The following is a 19,828-nucleotide window of genomic DNA, read 5'->3' as shown; positions in this document are numbered from 1 at the left end:
GAGGTTTTTGCCCATGTGCTCTTGCAAAAACAACAAAATAGATGTTCCTAGAGACTGATTGTTGTGGAAGTGACAGCTAAGATGTGATTTGTAGAACCAATGTGCAGGGTATTGATAGGGGCTGAGAGAGAGAGAGATGTTGGTTAGTGTTTGTTTTCTCCCTTTCTCACAATCCTCAGCTTTCTGTCAAGATGGAGTTTAAGGTTGATGGCCATATGCCTGGCCTGGATGATCTTCTGTTGGTACACAAATCTTCAAGCTACATTGACAAAGCTTTCACTCTAGCAGTACAGCATGAGCCTTGAAAGAGGGTGGAAAGGGGCAAGTTTAGCACCACATTCCTGGTGTATTTCTGATGGCTTTTGCCTTAAAAAATAGAGAGTAGTGCACTGGACAGCTGAGGGAACATCCTTCAGGCAGAGAGGGTCCATTCTACAAGGAGAATGTTCTTCAAAGCAAAAGAGAAACTATTATTGGAGTAAACGGTCATATCCTCCCTCTCCCCAGATCCATCAGTTGGTACCATATTTCCTGTTCTTGGAACGGTCTTATTTCAAATATGTCTGTGAATGCAGAAATTGGGTACACTTGTCTGTTAATGAGAGACAGCAATCACACACAGTCCTGGAGGTATATTTATTTAAGCTTAACCTTAGAGAGACAAGAAGCCGTTGGCTTTCAAATGTACTCGGTCTGCTAGCAAAATCCTTTTTGTACTTTTTGAACTTCATATACATATATTGAAATAGTGGAGTCAAACGTGTTCACATAAAACATTTCGTAAGTTAAGCTTAAGTTAAACGCTAAAAGGAATCTTACCAAAGCATGAATGCATTCTCACAGTGCTGAGGACAGGTGCAGTTCAACATCTGTTTGTTGTCCTTTCTTACCTGATCCTTTAGTTCTTGAAGACCAAGATAACCAGAATTAACAGTTCATGGACTTTTACCCTTCTTGGCTTAAGTGCAAAATAGTCAGGGTTTGTGCAGCTTCAGGGTTCATGAAATCACAATGAAAACACAACAACGTGGAGATCAGTTGTTCAATATCACTTTTATGCTGCCACAGGTCTCATTCTGTTTTTAGGTCACAGACCTATCCCGGTACAGGAAAACAGCCAAGAACTTGCTTTTCATTCTCAAGGCTCATAATCAAATTTAGGAGGCCTCATTTGTGGTTTTCTGCAGCAACATTTGCAGCACCTAAGAGCTCAGTACTTTTCTTTCTAGGGGCTAATGGTTCTCCTTTAAGTCTATCCACAAGGATGAATATGTTGTGTTATTGAATGTATTGCTACTCCTAAACAAGGCACAAGGGTGTAATGCTGGCTTTCTTCATCAAGAATCAATGTCTCGGGTTCTTTAAAGAAGGACACACATTTAAGCAGTAGTCCAAAATTTAATCTCATCATCCGGACAGATTTGATCTGTAGAACATATGACAATACACCATAAACATTAAGAGGTAGGTTTTAACACATAAAGCCCCATTCATTTGTTGAAGCAACATCTAGATACGGCAGCCATAGAACCTAAGCCAGCCTTAATTGTGTCTCCTGTCAACAGTTCCACTTTGTGAAGCTCTTTCAACCGGAAGGTCAGGGGGTAACTGGTAAATGTGATCTTAGACCCTTTTTTGTTTTAATGATTCCCAGATGTTGAACATAAGCCAAGCCTGTAAACCTTGACTGCATCTTACAACGTGGTACGTCTCATGCCTCTAAATAGGACACAACAGAATTCTGCCTTAAGTACTACCGTGGCTAGCTGTTCTGATATCAAACATTTTCCAAGTAAAATTTTGTCAGCAAATTTCCCTTTGCATGCTTCACTTAATATAATGGTGAATAGACAAGTTAAACAGCAACATAATCTCGGTACTATTTGAACATGAATACATTGGTGTTTTACTGCGCCATTAAAAAACAAAGTAGTATGCCTTTACTATTTTCACAGTAGAAATGATTCACTCTCCCCTGAGCGTGAAGTAACCTGTAACTGAGTAAAGTTAGCAGACAGTCCCTCAAACCTCTGACTGCCTGCTGTAATACTCATGAAGATGTGTCCTCAGTATTCCATGATATTTTTTTCCAGTAGTATTTATCCACATAATGTTGAGGTGTTTGCAAAATCCCATCCCCGTTGCAACTGTGGAATTGATTTTAGTACAGCATTGGCAACAATATATAGGATTTAACCGAGACTTAGCAGCATCTGACAGCTTATGGAATGTTATGCAAAAAAATCCAAGCCAGGAACCTTATTAGGAAGCACATTCTGATCAGAACTCTAGCCACCTAAGAAATCCCTTATTTGGATGTGAAAAATGCAGTTTTTTGCAAGGGATTGCTTGCAGTATGCTTACCTGTCAGTCCGAACAAGGGGCAAAGGTCACTTCCTGAAAATCTGTACATCCTAGAATAGGGATGGTGAATACCACAGCACTCTGTGCAATGTCTCTTGAACATCTGCAATGTTGCAGAATTGCTACTATGCCACAATTTTACACAGTATTATTGCTTGATTTGAAAGTCTCATCCAAAAAAGAGAGGGACAGGCAGTGCTCACACATATGTATAAACATTTTTAGCCTCTCTTCTGCCATCCCATTGATTACGTTATTCTCGTTTTGAGTCTTCAATCAAACATTACAAATCTATAAAAGATCCATTGCTGACTAAGAGTAACTTGAGTTGTCCAGTGCTGGTTGATTCAAGTGTGAGCTACCCTCCTCAGTGAACATCGATATTCGTAGCATGTGTTGGCTGCAGATACACATGCAAGGTACATTCCTACTATCTAGTGGTGGAGGCAGACTCTGCAAGTTTTTTTTGTTTTTTTTTTGGAAATCTTTTATGATCTGCATTGTGCATCGTGTCTCCTCCTTCTCGAGGTAATGCGTATGTTCAACAGCTCCTTTATTTGATTGATTGTTTTTTCCGCAATTGGGCTTTGGCGGACTGTGTCGGAGCTCTGTGCAGCTTTGACGCACTAGCTGCCTACAGATGCCTGACGGCACAGAAAAGTAATACCTTGACTAATTTAATCAACACGGTTCCCTCGGGCACCGGAACCACTCAAGATTTCATCAATCCAACAGTTTTCACCAGACTTCGACCACATCGAAACACCCATCGAGAATATTTGTCTCCGGGTGATGGAGGCCAAAAAGGACAGGCTTTTTTGCAACTCCCCTTGGTGTGGGGTAAAATACACTCAATCTGACACACACGACATCTGCAACCTCTGCCTGTCGCCGAAACACCAAGAATAGGACTGTGCAGCGTGCAGCCTGTTCATAAACAAGAAAACCTTACAGAACAAAAGACCCCATAGACTGGCCCACACCATGGAAATGGTAGCAGAGGCAGAGTTTTCCCCTAAAGATCGTCAACTCGAGAACATCAAGGGTGAAGGAAGAGAAGGTATTGTTGTGTACGGGGGAAGCTGTGTAATCACCAGACCTCACTACGTTGAGGCTGACTAGTCCAGTGAGGGAGAGGAGTCGGATGTGCAGCTTCAAACCACCTTGCACGAGGCTCCAGGGTCAGGACTCAGGACAAAATTTATTCCACGCTCTGAGTACGCTTGCCCCACCCCAAATTAAAAAGATAGTCACAAAGCCTCCCACAGCAAGCCAAGGTGCGCCACAGCCCTCAAACTCGTGGTCGACACCAGGACAGGCCTTCAAAACCAAGATGGCGTTTTTTTTTTATTTATTTTTTTATTTTATTTTTTTCCTCAATCCCAATCAGTCTTCAAGACAAAGGGAGAAACTTGAAGTCGACACAAGGCCTGCATCAGTGCTGAAAAAACCATCTACTGTGGCACACACATCAATGCCAAAACTCACGCGCCTTGCATTGGCACCGAACAAACACTCTGAGCCGCAGCACCGCCCGGCGTCCATTCATATGGAGCGGAAGCAGTCCTCAATAATAATAATAAAGGGGTAAGGCCAAGGGCCATGCCTCGAAGCTGAAAAAGAGTTCAGCCTCTAGAATGACAACAACGAAACCATCTTCCTCAGCAATGGAAATGGCAACTGCGAAGCCAGCAAAATCAGCAAAAATGCCCGTGCTTCCAGAAGAAGGTGGCACTGTTTTTTGAGGGGCTACAGGAGCTCATGCAAAATCTCTTATAAGATGCTGATGACAGCACAAAAAGCGCTCAAGTGACAAAACAAAGATTTGGACACTCAACAACCATTGCCAACAAGAGTGGCAGTAGAGCATAGGGCCACAACCCCCTTGGCGCAAAGCAGGTCACCCTCACCCACATAAGAGGCAGAGGAGATGGGCTGTAATCAGGACACACATCTTTCAGAATTCCAAGGGAAAACGCCACAAAGCCCAGGTCCATGGGATGACTGTGATGTGGTCATTCCAGACACAGACCGTGAACCACCCATTCCTACAAAAGCATCTCAGCCAGATGACACGGTCTTATCACCTTGCGTAATTCAAACGGCAGCAGAATACCAAAATTAACCACTACATACTACGGAGGAGGAGACCAATTATCTAGTGGAAACTCTGTCCAGAACAGAACATACTGTGCACTACCTGCCAAAGATTGGCTCTCTGATGAAGGTGTCTAAAGAAATCTTTAAGGAGCCTGTGAAATCCAAGGATCTGAAGACACAGATTGAAAAAGTATAGGGCTTCGCCCTCCGACCCTCTCTAAATCAGAGGACACCCTACTACATATTCACTGGTGGTAACTACTGTGACAGAAAGGGCTGCTTCACAAACTACAGAAGATGGACCACACCCTGACAAAGAAAGTAAGCAGATCAACACAGAAGGAAAAAAGGGTTGCTACAGGCCAGGCCAAGCCAACCATTGGAGGATCGCAAGCTCGATAGACCTCCTTTCATGTTACAACAGGATGACGTGGATGAGCTGGAGGATCTCCTACAGCATCTCCCAGACTCTTACAAGAAGAGGGGAAGATCTTGTGGCAGAGGGAATGCGGAGCACCTATGCTACCATTCGCTGTGCACTAGACAGGGCAGAGACAGCTGTGAGGGGGATCTGTTATGCTTCGTAGACATGCTTGGCTTCACATCTTAGGACGTAAACCAGAGGTCCAACAGTACATCTTGAATGTTCGCTCCAGGAAGTTGATACTCTACTGGAAAAAATTCAGAAAGACACTGAACGCAAAATCAGTGGGAGCTTTGCAGTTTGCGTCGCAAAAGCACCAGCCCCTTTAGGAGATACCAAGGCATAGGGCCTCAAAGAATAACACCCCTGAGACCCCCAGTTACCAGCAGCAGTACCACCAACAGCAAGGGAGAGGTTACTGCAGAGGTGGCATAAAACTTAGGGACAAAGGTAGAGGAACATCCGCAAAGGGAGCCTCCACCTCAAAACAGTGAATTCCCTAATGTCCTCCCTCCAAATCACCTGTCAAGGAAGGCTGCAACAATTGCATCCCTTGTGGCCAGAAGTCTTGTCGGATCAGTGGGTCTTAGATATTGTCAGTCAAAGATACTGCTTAGAGCTAAAAAGTCAACCACCAAATATACTACCTCGCAAACGCCCTCAGCCCTCATGATCTACATCTGCTGAAAGAAGAGGTAAAGGCGCTCCTCCAAAAAGGGGCCGTAGAACCGGTCTTATTTAAACACCATGGTAGGGGAGTATGCCCCTTGTACTTTATAACACCCGGATGAAAAACCTGCCCCATATTGGACTTGGGTCTACTCAATCTATACATCCTTTCCCTAACTTCCACATGACAGCATGTAATACTTCTGTGTCAGAAGGGCGATTTCATGACTGCATTAGATCTGAAGGATGCTTACTTCCATATACTGATCCATCCTGCACATCGCCAGTACCTCTGGTTAGTGGTAAGTGGACAGCATTATCAATTTAAAGTTCTGCCATTTGGGAAAACAGCCCCAAGGATGTTTACCAAATGCTTAGCAGTAGCAAGCCTAAGAAGGGAAAACCTTCATATCTTCCCTTACCTGGACGATTGGCTGATCGAGTTCCAGCGAACAAAAATGCCTTTCAGGACACACAGATCACCATCAACTTATTACACAGACTGGGGTTCACAATAAATGCAACAAAATCCCATCCTCCCAAGAAATGCAACAAATCTCCAAATACAGACTTATCTTGGCTAAATATACAATTCGATCAGTGCAAAAGCTTATTCCAGTCCACAAAGAGTTCTCAATCTCCAAAACAACTGGTTCTTTTTCAGCCTCATTGTCACCTACCAGCCAGAATGGGATGCATGTTCTAGGAATTATGGCATCTTGCATAGCAATAGTTCCACGTGCAAGTCTACATATGCACCCTCTTCGGGAGTGCCTGGCATCTCAGTTGTCATAAGTACAGGGCAGCTTGGAGGATCTAGTTTTGGTTTCATCCAGGATCAATCAAGCGCTGAAGTATTGGAATGCTCACAACACACTGAAGGAGAGAGACTTCAGCGACCCAATCCCTCAGGTGACAATCATGACAGATGCATCACTCATGGGGCAGGCGGCTCACATGGAGGACATTGCCAGACAGGGACAATGGACAGCACATCTGCAGGCATCACACATCAGTGTTCTAGAGCTGTTAGCCATACAGTTAGCACCCAAAGCTTTTTTGCACAATATAAGGGGGAAGAAGGTGCTGCTTCGTACAGACAGTGCAACAGCAATGTACTACATGGAGAAACAGGGAGGTACACATTCATTGCACCTCTCCCAAGATGGACAACTCATATGGAGGTGGGCAATCAGTCACAGAATCCACCTCCTAGCACAATACCTACCAGGAGTGGACAACACCGTAGCAGACGTACTAAGCAGGTGACATCAACAAGTCCATGAATGGGAAGTCCACACTCAAGACCTACACGTGTACTTTCAAAGGTGGGGAACTCCAACCATAGATCTCTTCGCCACCGCAGAAAACTCAAAATGCCAAAGCTTTGCATCCAGGCACCTGCATCCACAATCCAAGGGCTATGCAATATGGATGAAATGGTCTGAGATATTTGCATACTTTTCCACCTCTCCCACTCATTCCATATCTGGTCAGGAATCTCCGGCAAACTCATTCAAAATGATCCTCATTGCACCAACATGGGCACTACAGCCTGGTACACCCTGCTATTAAAACTGTCCCTAGTTCAACACAAGAAGCTTCCCAATTCCAAATCTGCTCCCTCACAGCAGGGATCGAGTCAGCACCCGAACGCACATCAACTCAACCTTGCGATCTGGCTGTTGAAGTCATATAGTTTGGATACTTTAACTTACCACCAGAATGCGTGGACATTCTTCGAGAGGCCCGGCGGTCAAACACATTTTGTACACTATTGTGGTACACACAACATAGACCCTCGTACACCAACAGAACACCTAGCATGCTTGTTACATCTCCAAAAAACTCATTCAACATATACGTCCATAAGATTGCATCTCGCAGCAGTTGCAGCTTACCTTCTCCAGCATTGGCGCTTTCATAGATTCACATGCTAGAGTAATTTCCCGCCGTCAGACTAGGAACCCCGTTTTTTTTTTTTTTTTTTAAACAGCAGTACATACTCAACCTATAGCATACTATAGTAAATCAACAGGTATCTTTTGCAACCATCATCTTTTATTGACCCAAACTTCAGCCAAGTATATTACTCTGCCTCCAGCTTATCTCCCACTGAACCTTCCATTTGTCAGATTTTGTACCGCACGTTCAGAGTGCAGGAACCCTATCTGACAGCTCTTCAGAGGAAGGAGTTTTTAATTATGGCAGAGGCAATATTGAACAAATCTCTTTTTAGGGCGTGTTGTGGTAAAAAAGATATATGCTGAAGATCCACACGTGAAGTGTCTATATTGCCTGCACCCTGAAGATAAGCCGGATGACTGTAAAATATGTCAAACTTTCACAGTAAAAACCTTAAAGGACAGAGAGAGGCGACTGGGTGTTACACTCTTGTGTAAACTGGTAAGTAAAGAGAAGTCAGGCGCTGTTTAAATTAGCAAAAAATAAAAGGCAAATTTCATTGCCGAAGGTACATCAGCAGAGTGTTCAGCGTCATAGGAAAGGCTGCCCCCAAGGAATCCGTTGACGGAGAGGCATACTGCACAGTTTCCTTTGCTGACGAGGAAAGAGACTCATTCCGTGAAGGAGAGGCTTCAAACAATGTTGCCTTCGCCAACGAAGAGAGAAAATCAGTCGGCGAAGGAGAGACCTGAAACAATTTTGCCTTTACCAATGAGGAGAGCAAACCCGGCGACGAAGGAGAGACTTGAAACAATGTTGCCTTTGCCAACAAGGAGAGAAACTGTTGGTGAAGGACTTACAGGACACAATGTTGCCTTTGCAGACGAGGAAAATGCTGTCCGCAAAGAGGCCTATGTCAAACCCTATTTCCTTGAGACAGAAATGCCATCGAGGAGCAGCGAGCCTCTATCTTCAATGGGAAAGAAAAAAACAAGTACTGCCAAACTCAGTGTGATAACAAGAAAGCCTCAGCATAGTCAAATTCAACAAAATACTAAATAAGCATTGACAAATGTAGAAATGAATAGATCGAGTGACAAACAAGCAGTGGCAGTGACAAATATTGGCAACAACTTGCAAGTTGCATGAAAGCTTTGAGGAAATACAAGAGACAATTGTAATGTCATCCGTATTGCTAAAACTGCCACTCAAATTTTTTCAGGGCAGTTTCCCATCACCAAAACAAGACAGGCCTCCAGGAGCTGTAGTCCCCGATTTGGGTGATGGCGAGGCATTTTTCAGTGAAGACAGCGATGAGGAGGAAGAGGCAGACATACATTACATTGATGAGAAATATTCCAGTTCTCAGCAGAGACAAGCTCAAGACCAAATGTCAGACAGTTGATACAGGTGCCTTATCAAACGTTTGTCATTACATAATATGTTGACTGATATTTACAATAAGCAGCAAACACCGCAGGAACAGAGGGAAAAGGATAATAATGAACATCCGAGCCACCCATTGTGTTGCAAGTAAAATGTCAAAAGAAGCAGCATTATTCTATGAATCAGTGTCCAGAGGACAAAATACCACATAATGTGGTTGGTGATGATCAGGAGAGTCAATTGGATCAGTCCTTCAGTAGCACAGATGGGGATGATAAGGAGGTGTGAAGCTGCCAAGAGATGCCAGACAATGATTCAGAATGGAATCAGTTCAGCATACCTAAGGATGCTAGTCCAGAACCCATTAAACATATTTTACCCCAAGATGACGTATGGAGATTTCATTCCCTAATAGAGAAGGCCTCAGATCGCTTTAGTTTGCCGATTTTCTGTGGCAGAATTATTTTTTGTTTGATTTTTAGAGAGAAGATGCACAAAGGCAGAAGATCACTACCCATATTACAGCACCTGTGGAGAAGAAGGCTAATTGATGATGCAGAATCCGTGCTTCAGTAAATCTTTCTAAGATTCAAAGGAAATATACGGCTACAGAAGACTCAGCGGGGTTCATTTTGAATCTAGTTAGCACTTAGTCAGTCATATCAGTAGCAGCACAGTGCAGGTTGAAAAATCCATCATCGCCATGCACTGCACCTACAGATAGAGAAGGCAGGGCATGGGATTCCATGGGAAAGAGTCAATGAGCTGATGCATTTAAAATTGCAAGTTCTACAGCGATCATAGCCTGTTACGATAGGCAGTTACGGAGTGATATGGAGCTGCTTCTGGAGAAATTGCCTGAAGATGAGGAAAAGGCAAAAGCAATATTAAAGGATGGAGAACTGGCATATGCACCATTGATGGATGTGCAATATGTGCATTCGGCAGATCGGAAAGGCAACAGTTATGCGAAGGTAAGGGTGACCAAAAAGTACGCTATTCAGGCACGGGTCATGGATATGCCTTTTGATGGAAATAATGTATTTGGTAATAAAGTGGGTGAGGCACTTCAAGCTGTAAAAGAAGTTACAGAAACGGCGATACAGAGATTTCAAAAACAGGTTTGTTTTAAAGCAGGACAACAGGGATACGATTTCCGTCCCTACAGACAAAATACGCCCTACTGACAGTATGGACAATACGATTCATATGTTCAACAATATAGACAAGAAAGACAAAGGGGATAAGGCTACAGACAAGGTCAAGGTAGAGCAAGAAGAGGAAATCAGCCTTCAAGATATGAAAGCAAAAGCAGAATGTCATGACTTCTTAAAGAACGCAGTCCCCAACATTCAGCTGCCAGTCAGGGAAAGAATTACATTTTATTACAAGGAATGGCATCAGATAACAGACAAGTCGGTGTTAGATATTGCCAGGTAGGGGCAGCAAGGGTATGTCTTGGAGTTTGTGAAGGAGACACAAACTAGTCTTCCAGAAAAAGAAAAGCACAAACATTTGAGAGAGTTACGAAAAGGAATATTGAAACTTCTCAAGAAAGGAGCAGTACAGAGATCACCTACGATGGAGATCTGCAAATGATTTTGTTTGCCGTTCTTTCTCATGTTGAAAAAATCCGGAGAGTGGTGTCCAATTCAGATCTAAGAAAATTAAGCAAGTATATAAAGCAACAGAACTTCTGCATGGTCCAGTTGCATGAGATTTTGCCTTTCTTAAAGAAAAGAGATTTTCTCAGCTCCATAGATCTGGAGGATGAGTATTTCAGTATACCAATTCACAGAAATCATAGGAAATATCTCTGTTTCATGGTTTCAGGGCAACACTACTAGTTCAAAGTCCCGCCCTTTGGACTGAGGTCAGCCCCTCAAATCTTCAAAAAATATATGGCTTTGGTGGCAGCATTTATAAGAAGGAAAGGGGGTATGGTTTATCCATATCTAGATGATTGCTTGATAAAAGCTGCCACCCTGAATGGAAACAAGGAGATAACTGAGATTACGCAAAAGGTTCTTATGTTTTTAGGACTCGCTATAAGCATCAAGAAGTAAGTCAAAGTTGGAACCAACCAAAGATCTAGTGTATCTAGGAGCAAGATTTAAAACAGAGAAGGGAATGGTGTACCCGTCACAAGAAAGAGCAAATACATTGATAAGTCAAGTGAAGGCACTGGCAGTAAAGGTGAAGTGACAGGCTTGTAGAGGCATTATTGGTAACTATGTCCTAACGTATTGTATTGATATGACAATGCACACTGCAAATTAGAGTCCTTCAGAGGAGTTGGCCAGACAGTGGCAACAAAAAGATGGAGATTTGGGACGACGTGATCGAAGTTACTCAAAGTATGAATGAGGCTCTTCAATGGTGGATGAGAACTAGCAGTATTTTCAAGGGACACGATTTACAGAAGAAAACGCAGAAATATTGAACTACTGATTCCTCAGTGATACATGTGGAGCAAATATAGTAAACAAGGTAGTTCATAGGCCTGGTCTGAAAAGGAAAAAGGGTTGCACATCAACATGCTGAAGCTCAGAGCTGTGTGATTGGCATTAGCAGCCTTTCAGCATCTAGTAAAGAACAGTCATGTGATGGTGAGAACAGACAAGACAACAACAATGTATTACATACAGAATTAAAGAGGAACAAAATCATTGGTTCTATCGAAAGAAGCACAGAAGCTTAAGGAATGGGCCACTGCCAAAAATGTGCCACTGATGACAAAGCATGTGCCTGGGATAGACAACGAGCAGGCAGATTGTCTGAGCAGGCAATATTGCAATACTCCTAGATACAAAACAACTGAGCAAGGTGTTCCGGGAACGGGGAGAGCAAGTTTGAGATATGCTTGTCACGAATCAAAAAAACAAGTGCAAGACGTTTGCGATCGGGTGGAATTTTCCAGTATCTCAGTGCAATGCATTCACAATCAGTTGGAAAGGGAAAGGTATTTATGCATTTCCATCTTTATAGCGAGTTTTGTGCAAGATCCAAGAGTAGAGTTGCATTGTGATTCAAGTGGTGCCTGCATGGCCACGACAATGTGGATATGCTAATCTGCTAGCAATGTCCATAAGCAAACCAATATGGTTGAGTGTGAATGCATACATGCTGACCAAGGACAAGGGGCCAAGTGTTCCATCCCAGTCCAGAGTTGTAACACTTGAAGGCATGGCTCATCAAGACTTGAAGTTTGGACATTTGAATTTGCCAGGAGATTGTAGAGAGAGATTAAAAAAGAAAGGGTGTGTTGGACTGTAAAAATGTACAAAATGAAATGGAACATTTTGTTAATTGGGCACAAGAGTATCAGTTAGACCCAACACGCAAGGAGGCACATAAATCTTTGCTTTACTTATTTTGTTTAGCTAATTCTGGGTTAATGTACGGATCAGTGAAGGTTCATCTTGCAGCAATCTTGAGTTATCTTAGGAGACCGAGTACAACTTCATTATTTTCTCATAGGTTAGTCAAAGAATTTGAGTGGTTTATTTAGAGAATGTCTTCCAATTCGAAGGTTGGCACCTTAGTGGGTGCCTAATACAGTGTTAGTTTCACCAATCCTGCTGTTTGAGCCAATACACAGACTATCAGTAAAACATTTAACATGGAAAACCGCTTTTCTTTTGGCAATAACGTCTGCAGTGAGAATATAAGAAATACAGGCATTAAGTTGCAGAGAGACATATTTAAAGTTCATGAAAAAAATTGTGACACAGATGACAAATCCAGAACTTGTACCTAAGATGCCAGAAGTTTTTCATTTAAGGCACAAGATAACATTACCAACGTTTTTTTAAAAGCCTGTATCAGCAGCAAAAAAAGCATTATGGGCCTCATTATGACATTGGTGGTAAATGCCGCCTACTGCCATTGCGACGGCCGCCAACATACCGTCGCCATGGCTACAAACCACATTATGACCGTAGACTGAATACCGCCAGAAGGCTGGCGGTATTCTGTTTACGGTCATGGCGGCGGACGGCAGTAAGGTGGCGCTGCTGTCAGCAGCAGCGCCTCGCCAGCAAAACACTGCCTACCGTATCATGAGCCATGATACGGCCTGGCGGTGTTTTGCTGGTGGACGCTGCTGCTGGCAGCAGCACTGCGTCCCATCTCCTTCCGGAGGAACCCCTGCAAGAAGGTAAGTCGGGTTCTCCGACAGGAGGGCGGGGGTGGGGTGTTATGTGTGGGGGGAGGGTCTGTTTTTGTATGCGTGCATGCGGGTGTGAGTCGCGTGGAGTGTGTGATTGAATTAATTAATGTGAGTGTACGTGTGTGTTGTGAATGCGTGTGTGCTACAGTGTATGTTACTGTGTGTTGTGGGGTGTGGGTATGTATGTATGTGTGCGTGGGTGTCTGTGTGTGTCTGTGTGTGTATGTGCGCGCGTGTGGATGTCGTGAGAGGGAGGCGGAGGACTGTGGGGAGGGAAAAGGGGGGCAGGGGAGACCCCTATCAGTGCCAGGGAACGAATTCACTGGCACTGATAGTGCCTGCTGCCATGGTTTTTGGGGTGGTAGATTTGCCACGAAAACCATGGCGGTAGGTGGGGGTCATAATCCCGAGGGTGGGATTGTGATGGCCGCCTGGCTGGAGACCGAAGTCCCCAGCCCGGAGGATGTTACCACCCTGACGGACGGAGTGGTACATTGGCAGTTTGGCTTGAGCCAAACCGCCAATGTCATAATTTGGGAAAAGGTACCGCCAACCTGTTGGCAGTACCTTCCCCCAAATTACCACCGTCCACCAGGGTTATATTGACCCCCCTATATTCCTTGGATATAAAATGGTGTCCTAAATTTTTATTTGCAAGCTGACGACATACAACAAACTGAACAGTTATTTGTTTCATATGGTATAGGAAATAAAGGAAGGGCAGTATCTAAACAAACAATAGCGAGATGGATTGGTTAATTTATTACTATAACGCACGTGTTGATGAACAGGCCACTGATCAGGAGAGTCTGGGCGCATTCCTCAAGAGCAATGGCAGCTTCAACAGCTTACTTTGTAGGAATATCCCTGGAAGGCATTTGTAAGGCGGGAACGTGGAAGACAACTCATGCTTTTACAAAGCATTATTGTGTGGATTTGCAAGGAAGCATCGATTGGGCAAGCAGTTTTACGAAATTTATTCACATAAGGAAAGCCTCAGTGTAAGTTAAGTATCATTTTGTCTCCATTCCACCATTCAAATGTAAAAGTTGTTAATTGTGCACTGCTATGTTAATCTGTTATTCCAACGTGTAAATTTATGAAAGATCAAATGCTAGGGAAGGAAAAAAGTTACTTACTTTTAACTCCAGATCTCTAGCATTGGTATTTTCATAGATTCACATGCAGCCCTCCCTCCTCCCTTTAAAATATGCTTTCAAATGTCACAAGGAAAAGGTAGGAACTGCGGTTCTGAAAATCTGACACTTGGAAGATTCAGTGGGAGATCAAGTGGAGGCTGAGCATTATAATTGGCTGATGTTTGGGTCCTAAACAGATGATGATCAGTTGCAAAAGACATCTATTGGTTTACCGTGGTATGTTATAGGTTGACTGTGTACTGCTGTGGGAAAAATGAGGGTTCCCAGTCTGAGGACGGGGAATTATTCTAGCCTGTGTATCTATGAAGAATACCAATGCTGGAGAATCGGAGTTACAGGTAAGTAACTTATTTCTTACAAAATCTGAAACGTCAAACTTTCAAATGCCAGAAATAAAAGCTTTCATGAAGGTCCTCAAAAGTTATTCCAAACACGTACACCACCCGTACCCTCATGGAACCTCAACATAGTGTTGACACGACTAATGCCCACACCTTTTGAACCTATGCGCTCATGCTCATTACAATTTCTATCATGGAAAGTGGCCTTTTTTGTGACAATTACATCACTAAGAAGAGTTAGTGAAATTTATGCCCTAACTATAGAGGAACTTTACTTCCAGGTTTTCCAAGACAAAGTTCGCTTACACACAAATCCAAAGTATCAGGCAAAAGTAATCTCACCTTTTCACTTTTTTTAGATACTGAATCTGCTGATTTTCTACCCAAAACCAGACACAGTGGCAGAAAGGGCACTACATACCCCTGGTGTTAAGAGGGCTCTTATGTACTATGTGGAAAGAAAAGAATAATTTTGCAAAATACAACAGCTGTTTACAGCTTTTTCAAATCCAAGGAAGGGCAATGACATCTAAGCAGGAATCCCAAGATGGATTGTTAAACGGATCCAAACTTCTACATCAGAGCAGAAACAGCCATACCCCCAGTTTCAAGTGCTTACTCCACAAGAAAGAAATGAGCGTCAATGCCCTTCCTAGGGAACATCCCGTTAACAGACATTTGCAAAGCGGCTACCTGGACAAACCCACACACGTTTACCAAACACTACTGTATGAATGTACCCACTAGGCAAGTTGTCCCCGGTAGGACAAACCGTGCTGCACACATTTTTTCAAGCAAATACTCATCTAATGCCTGAGACCACCGCTAGGGCAGTACTGCTTTACATAGCATGTGTATGCAGCCAACACACGCTATGAATGGATTGTGTTCCTTACCCTATAAGCATCTGTTCGTAGCGTGTAGTGCTGTAGATTCACATGCAAGCTCCGACCTCCCCGGAAGAAATCAGATGGTGTCTAACACACACAAAATTGAAAGTATGCTCAACACCAAACCTAACAGACTATATCCTCAACTGCCTCATGGCAAGGACAAAAAAGGGCAAACCAACAAGGGAGCCATTGAGCACACACATTACCTCGAGGAGGAGACTCAACATTAATCATAAGACTTCCTCAAGAAAAACAACTTGCAGAGTCCACGCCCAACACTAGATGGCATATGCAGCACTACATGTCACAAACAAATGCCTACAGGATAAGTAACATACTCCTTTTCTTTCTTCCTACACTTTCACTATTAAAATCATGGGGTATTGTGGACTCTATGGGTAGTGTTCTAACCTCTTTAGCCTTAATGGATTCAGTGCAGATAAACACTTATGTGGGTAGGCTCCAAACATTTATTTATGGTATGCCCCTTGTACTTTATAACACCCGGATGAAAAACCTTAACCTTCAATCTGGTACTTCTTGTCTGACGCATGGGAATAATTCAAAACAGCTATCTTTATGAAGGGTACCAGTTGTGAAGAACTGTAGTTAAAGATCAGTAGTTTTATTTTGTGTGATGATTTTGCTCATCTTCTGTAGAATTAAAGTGCGCAGAGAGCATTTATTTGTTAAAGATACCGCTGTCCGAAGATGCTTATAACCTTTCCTGTCTATGGCAGACTAGTATCACAGCTCGGTGCTACACTAGAATACTAGGCTGAAGGGCTAAGCTGTCCTTTAACCTAGTATCCTGATTGCCTCGATGAGTGTATGCCAGTGTCCATAAGTGTTCTCATACAGACATGAGCAGCGCACGAAAACTTAACAGTAGAAGAAACCCAAAACTATCGCATTTGTTAATGAATTACGTATTTTGTTTTTACTCTAGGCAAAAGAAAAACAGATAAAGAAGGCACAGGAAGCAAAGTGAGATCTCGCAGTAGAAAGTACAGATGGTCCTTATTTTGTCATGAACTCCACGGAAAAGAGCTGCTGTAGTTTCAACGAACATAACTGTGCGGTACACGCCTGGTTTTGCCCATTCCATGTGCACAGATATATGCATCTCCCTGCTGCCTTCTGTGCATGCAGCATATGGTAAAAAGGTGTGGTTAGATTGCCTACCTAGAGTTCAGTTTTACCTTTGTGTATTTCACAATGCATCGTAACTTCCAGGCATCGGTAGATGACTGACTCTGAAAACTGAGCGAAGGGGCATGCTTTGTAGTTGTTTCCCAAGCAGCTAATACGTTGCAGCTCCATATTCTCAGTAGGCATATGGGTATGAGTACGTTTGGACCTAGGAGAAGCCCTCAGTGTTTGAGGTTGGTGGTCGATATAGCGCTTAGCATACAGGCCGTAAATGTGTGATAAGGGACGTCCGTGTAGCAAGCACTTGTATCTTTTTCCCATAACACACTGAATCAATCTTATTTTTGTGTTACTTTATTCCTAGTGTATTGAAAGATTTTTTTTGTCTGTCATCCGCAATGTTCTCTTAAGACCATCCCATCCAATTATTAGTATGGGTTAACAGCTGTAATGTTTCCAATCACAAGTGACCCATGATGTAATACTGTTGGTGCAAATAAAAATTCCCTTTTTTAATTTTGGTACATTATTTCTACTTGCCCTGTTAACCTTTGCTGACAAGTGCATTTGGTATGTATGTAGATGGAGACTGTCGAATATAAGAGGAATGACTCCTACATCTACTTGAATTCTGCACGAGTTTATTTGGCAAAACAAGCAAAGAGTAAAATTGCTATGCAAAGCAGTTCATCTACCCTCCATCAGCTACTAAGCATCTAATGGGGAAATCGTCTCCTGCTTGCTTTTTTTTTTGTACATACTGCGAGCGAGAAAAGACAAAACTGAAACAGACACAGGAGGCACACACCTTTTTCATGAGAAGAATGAAAACGGACCTTCAAAAGATACAAGAAATGTGAACTTCAAAATAGTTTTTTTTTAATGCTTGCAATAGGGCACCAGGAAACTGCGTAAGGCCGTCCAGCACTCAGGTTGGGCCACCTTCTTGACATGCTGTCAACCTCAGCCCCATGTCGGGAGGGGATTTCTCACCTTGCCAGTCCCAAATCGAGGACTGACTTGAAACGGTATGGTTGGGCTGGGATCAATCCTTACAGCTCTTCACCTGAATGCCCCTTTCTTGACAGTCCTTAGGATTGTATTGCCCCAAAGGGAGAGATTTCAAAGACATCAATATGAGAGCAGTAAACTTCGAGCCACAAATGGAAACCAACTCTTTCAAGTCAAAGACCACTGGTCAAAGATTTGACCTAAACAGAGGTTGAAAATGGAGACCTTGAAGTACAAAGGTCAGTGACCAGCACCTCATGCCACGAACAGATGTAGACTGGGTAAGTGACATTTTCCATATATATATGTTCGATGGCATGTGTAGCTGCAGATACACATGCTATGCACAGGTCCTGCCATCTAGTGTTGGGCTCGGAGTGTTGCAAGTTGTTTTTCTTCGAAGAAGTCTTTTCGAGTCACGGGACCGAGTGTTTTCTTTCCGCCATTGGGTTCGGAAGTGTTTATTTTTGCTCCGGTAGTTCGAGTCGGAAGAGTACTACAATATTTTTAATTTTATTATTACTTAAATCTCCTAATTGCCTGCTCTGAAATGTTGGCATGTATCGGGGTTGAGAACACAGATGTCACTATGCACTTCTGATATCCCCCTGAAATTTAAGTGTAATACACATGTGGGTTATATCTCTCCTTGGCCATGCTACTGCATGAGAGAGACTGAAATCTACACCTTTCTCATATGTCCGTACTGATGAGATACAAGGGTCCAGAACACACACTGTGCTTCTGCTTCTCAGGGTTTCAACAGCAACTAGATCGAATGTCTTCCAATATCTTGGGGTTTAATCCTTGATGTTGATACCGCAAGATGTCTGTTGGGCGAACATGATATCTACATGTCATATCTGGGGTGTCTGACCATTGCTCCACAGTGTGTGATTCCATTCTGGTTCCTAACATAGTTCTCTAACATTGTGCTCTTCCTCATCGTTGGAGTGAATTCTAAGCTGGAATGCCAAACACCATCTCCCTTCCAGAATGCCATTCTGTAATTATTCAGGATAGCTCTGCTACCCTCTGGGCCATTTCCCAAGGGTGATGCACTACTGCAGGCTTGGTGATTCATACGCCAATGCCTTCAGACGCCACGTTTCCAAAGACTCCAGGCTTGGTGCCTAAAAAATAAATAAAAAAAAATGTCTATCTAAGGTGGACTACAGATCTACAATATGAATGCCCACTCACATTAGACCTACAACAGCTCAGCACCAATCGCTTGAAAGGTACCTTCTGCGTCGGGCTCCCTGTACACAGATACTGGACTGAGCTATTTGGTGATCTCTCAGGCTTAGCCTCCCCCTACACATGCACACGCATGTGCACATATGTTTATGTATAACCCGCTGAGAGCCTTAAAAGGTGTATGGTGCCAGTTGACACAGTCCTTTTAAACATAATTTACAGTCCGCAAGACTCAGTTGATGACACACTAAAAGTCCAAATATTTATGGCCTTTTCTGATTTACCAATAACTTATTTTCCTCATGTGATCGGAATTGCAAATTATTTGTCAATCTACTAACCGGTGTGTCAAGTCTTGTGAAGATGTGCCCACGGATGAAAATTAAGCAGCTGGGACGTGAAAAAAGAAGTGTTTTACTATAGTAGCTCCTCTAGGACAATTTACTGACTCAAACAGCTGAATGGAGCTATCCCACACGTGGCATGAAACTAGAATCTTACTCAGAAAATGTGCTTTCAGTTTGGTGTAAATCCATTCAGTGGTTTTTGAGGTAAGTGATTTAAAAACTGCCTGAGCAGTCTCGGAAGAGTTAACACTTTTCTATCTCTGCTGTTTCAGTTCTCAAGTAATAACATATCTCCCATCAATCACATTTTTAATTGTTTAACTAATGTGATTGGCTTACATTCAAGTTGTCACATCGTAATACCTGGTTCCTCAGCCAGCAGCCAAGGTAACAGGCAAGTCTTGGAGCATCATTTCAACTGCAGGTTAAGCAAAGAAAATGAAAACTCAGTTTTTATTTGTTTGATCTGTTTTTGTAAAATTAACAGTGATCATCAGAAAGATGAAATTTAAGACAAGTTACTATTTTAAATTCTAAGTTACACGTTTTGAATGTTTTTGCAACAAATTTCCACATTCTTTTTGGTAGATTTAATTTCCCACTTCGGAGTTCCATGTTGTTCCTTCTCTGCAAACAGTCAGTCTCTTTTATTTGACGGAGAAAGACCCATACCACTAGGATTTATGAGGTTTTTGGAAGGAATGA

At 42.9% G+C, this 19,828-nt stretch overlaps 1 protein-coding gene across 2 annotated transcripts in view; it reads left to right on the top strand.

The window, feature by feature from the left end:
- Window positions 1–17,081, top strand: part of UCHL5 (ubiquitin C-terminal hydrolase L5) — a 140,103-nt gene extending 123,022 nt beyond the window's left edge. Inside the window, exon 11 of one of the 2 annotated variants that reach the window (XM_069231621.1) lies at window positions 16,363–17,081. In XM_069231621.1, the coding sequence (XP_069087722.1) occupies window positions 16,363–16,404 (42 nt within the window). In that variant the 3' untranslated portion in view covers window positions 16,405–17,081. The remainder of the gene's footprint in view (window positions 1–16,362) is intronic. The other variant, XM_069231622.1, reaches the window with a different exon arrangement.
- The last annotated feature ends 2,747 nt before the right edge of the window (window positions 17,082–19,828 follow it).

Source organism: Pleurodeles waltl, chromosome 4_2 (assembly GCF_031143425.1).
Source record: "Pleurodeles waltl isolate 20211129_DDA chromosome 4_2, aPleWal1.hap1.20221129, whole genome shotgun sequence".
Taxonomy (NCBI): Eukaryota; Metazoa; Chordata; class Amphibia; order Caudata; family Salamandridae; genus Pleurodeles; species Pleurodeles waltl.
This window is presented reverse-complemented; position numbering and strand designations above follow the sequence as displayed.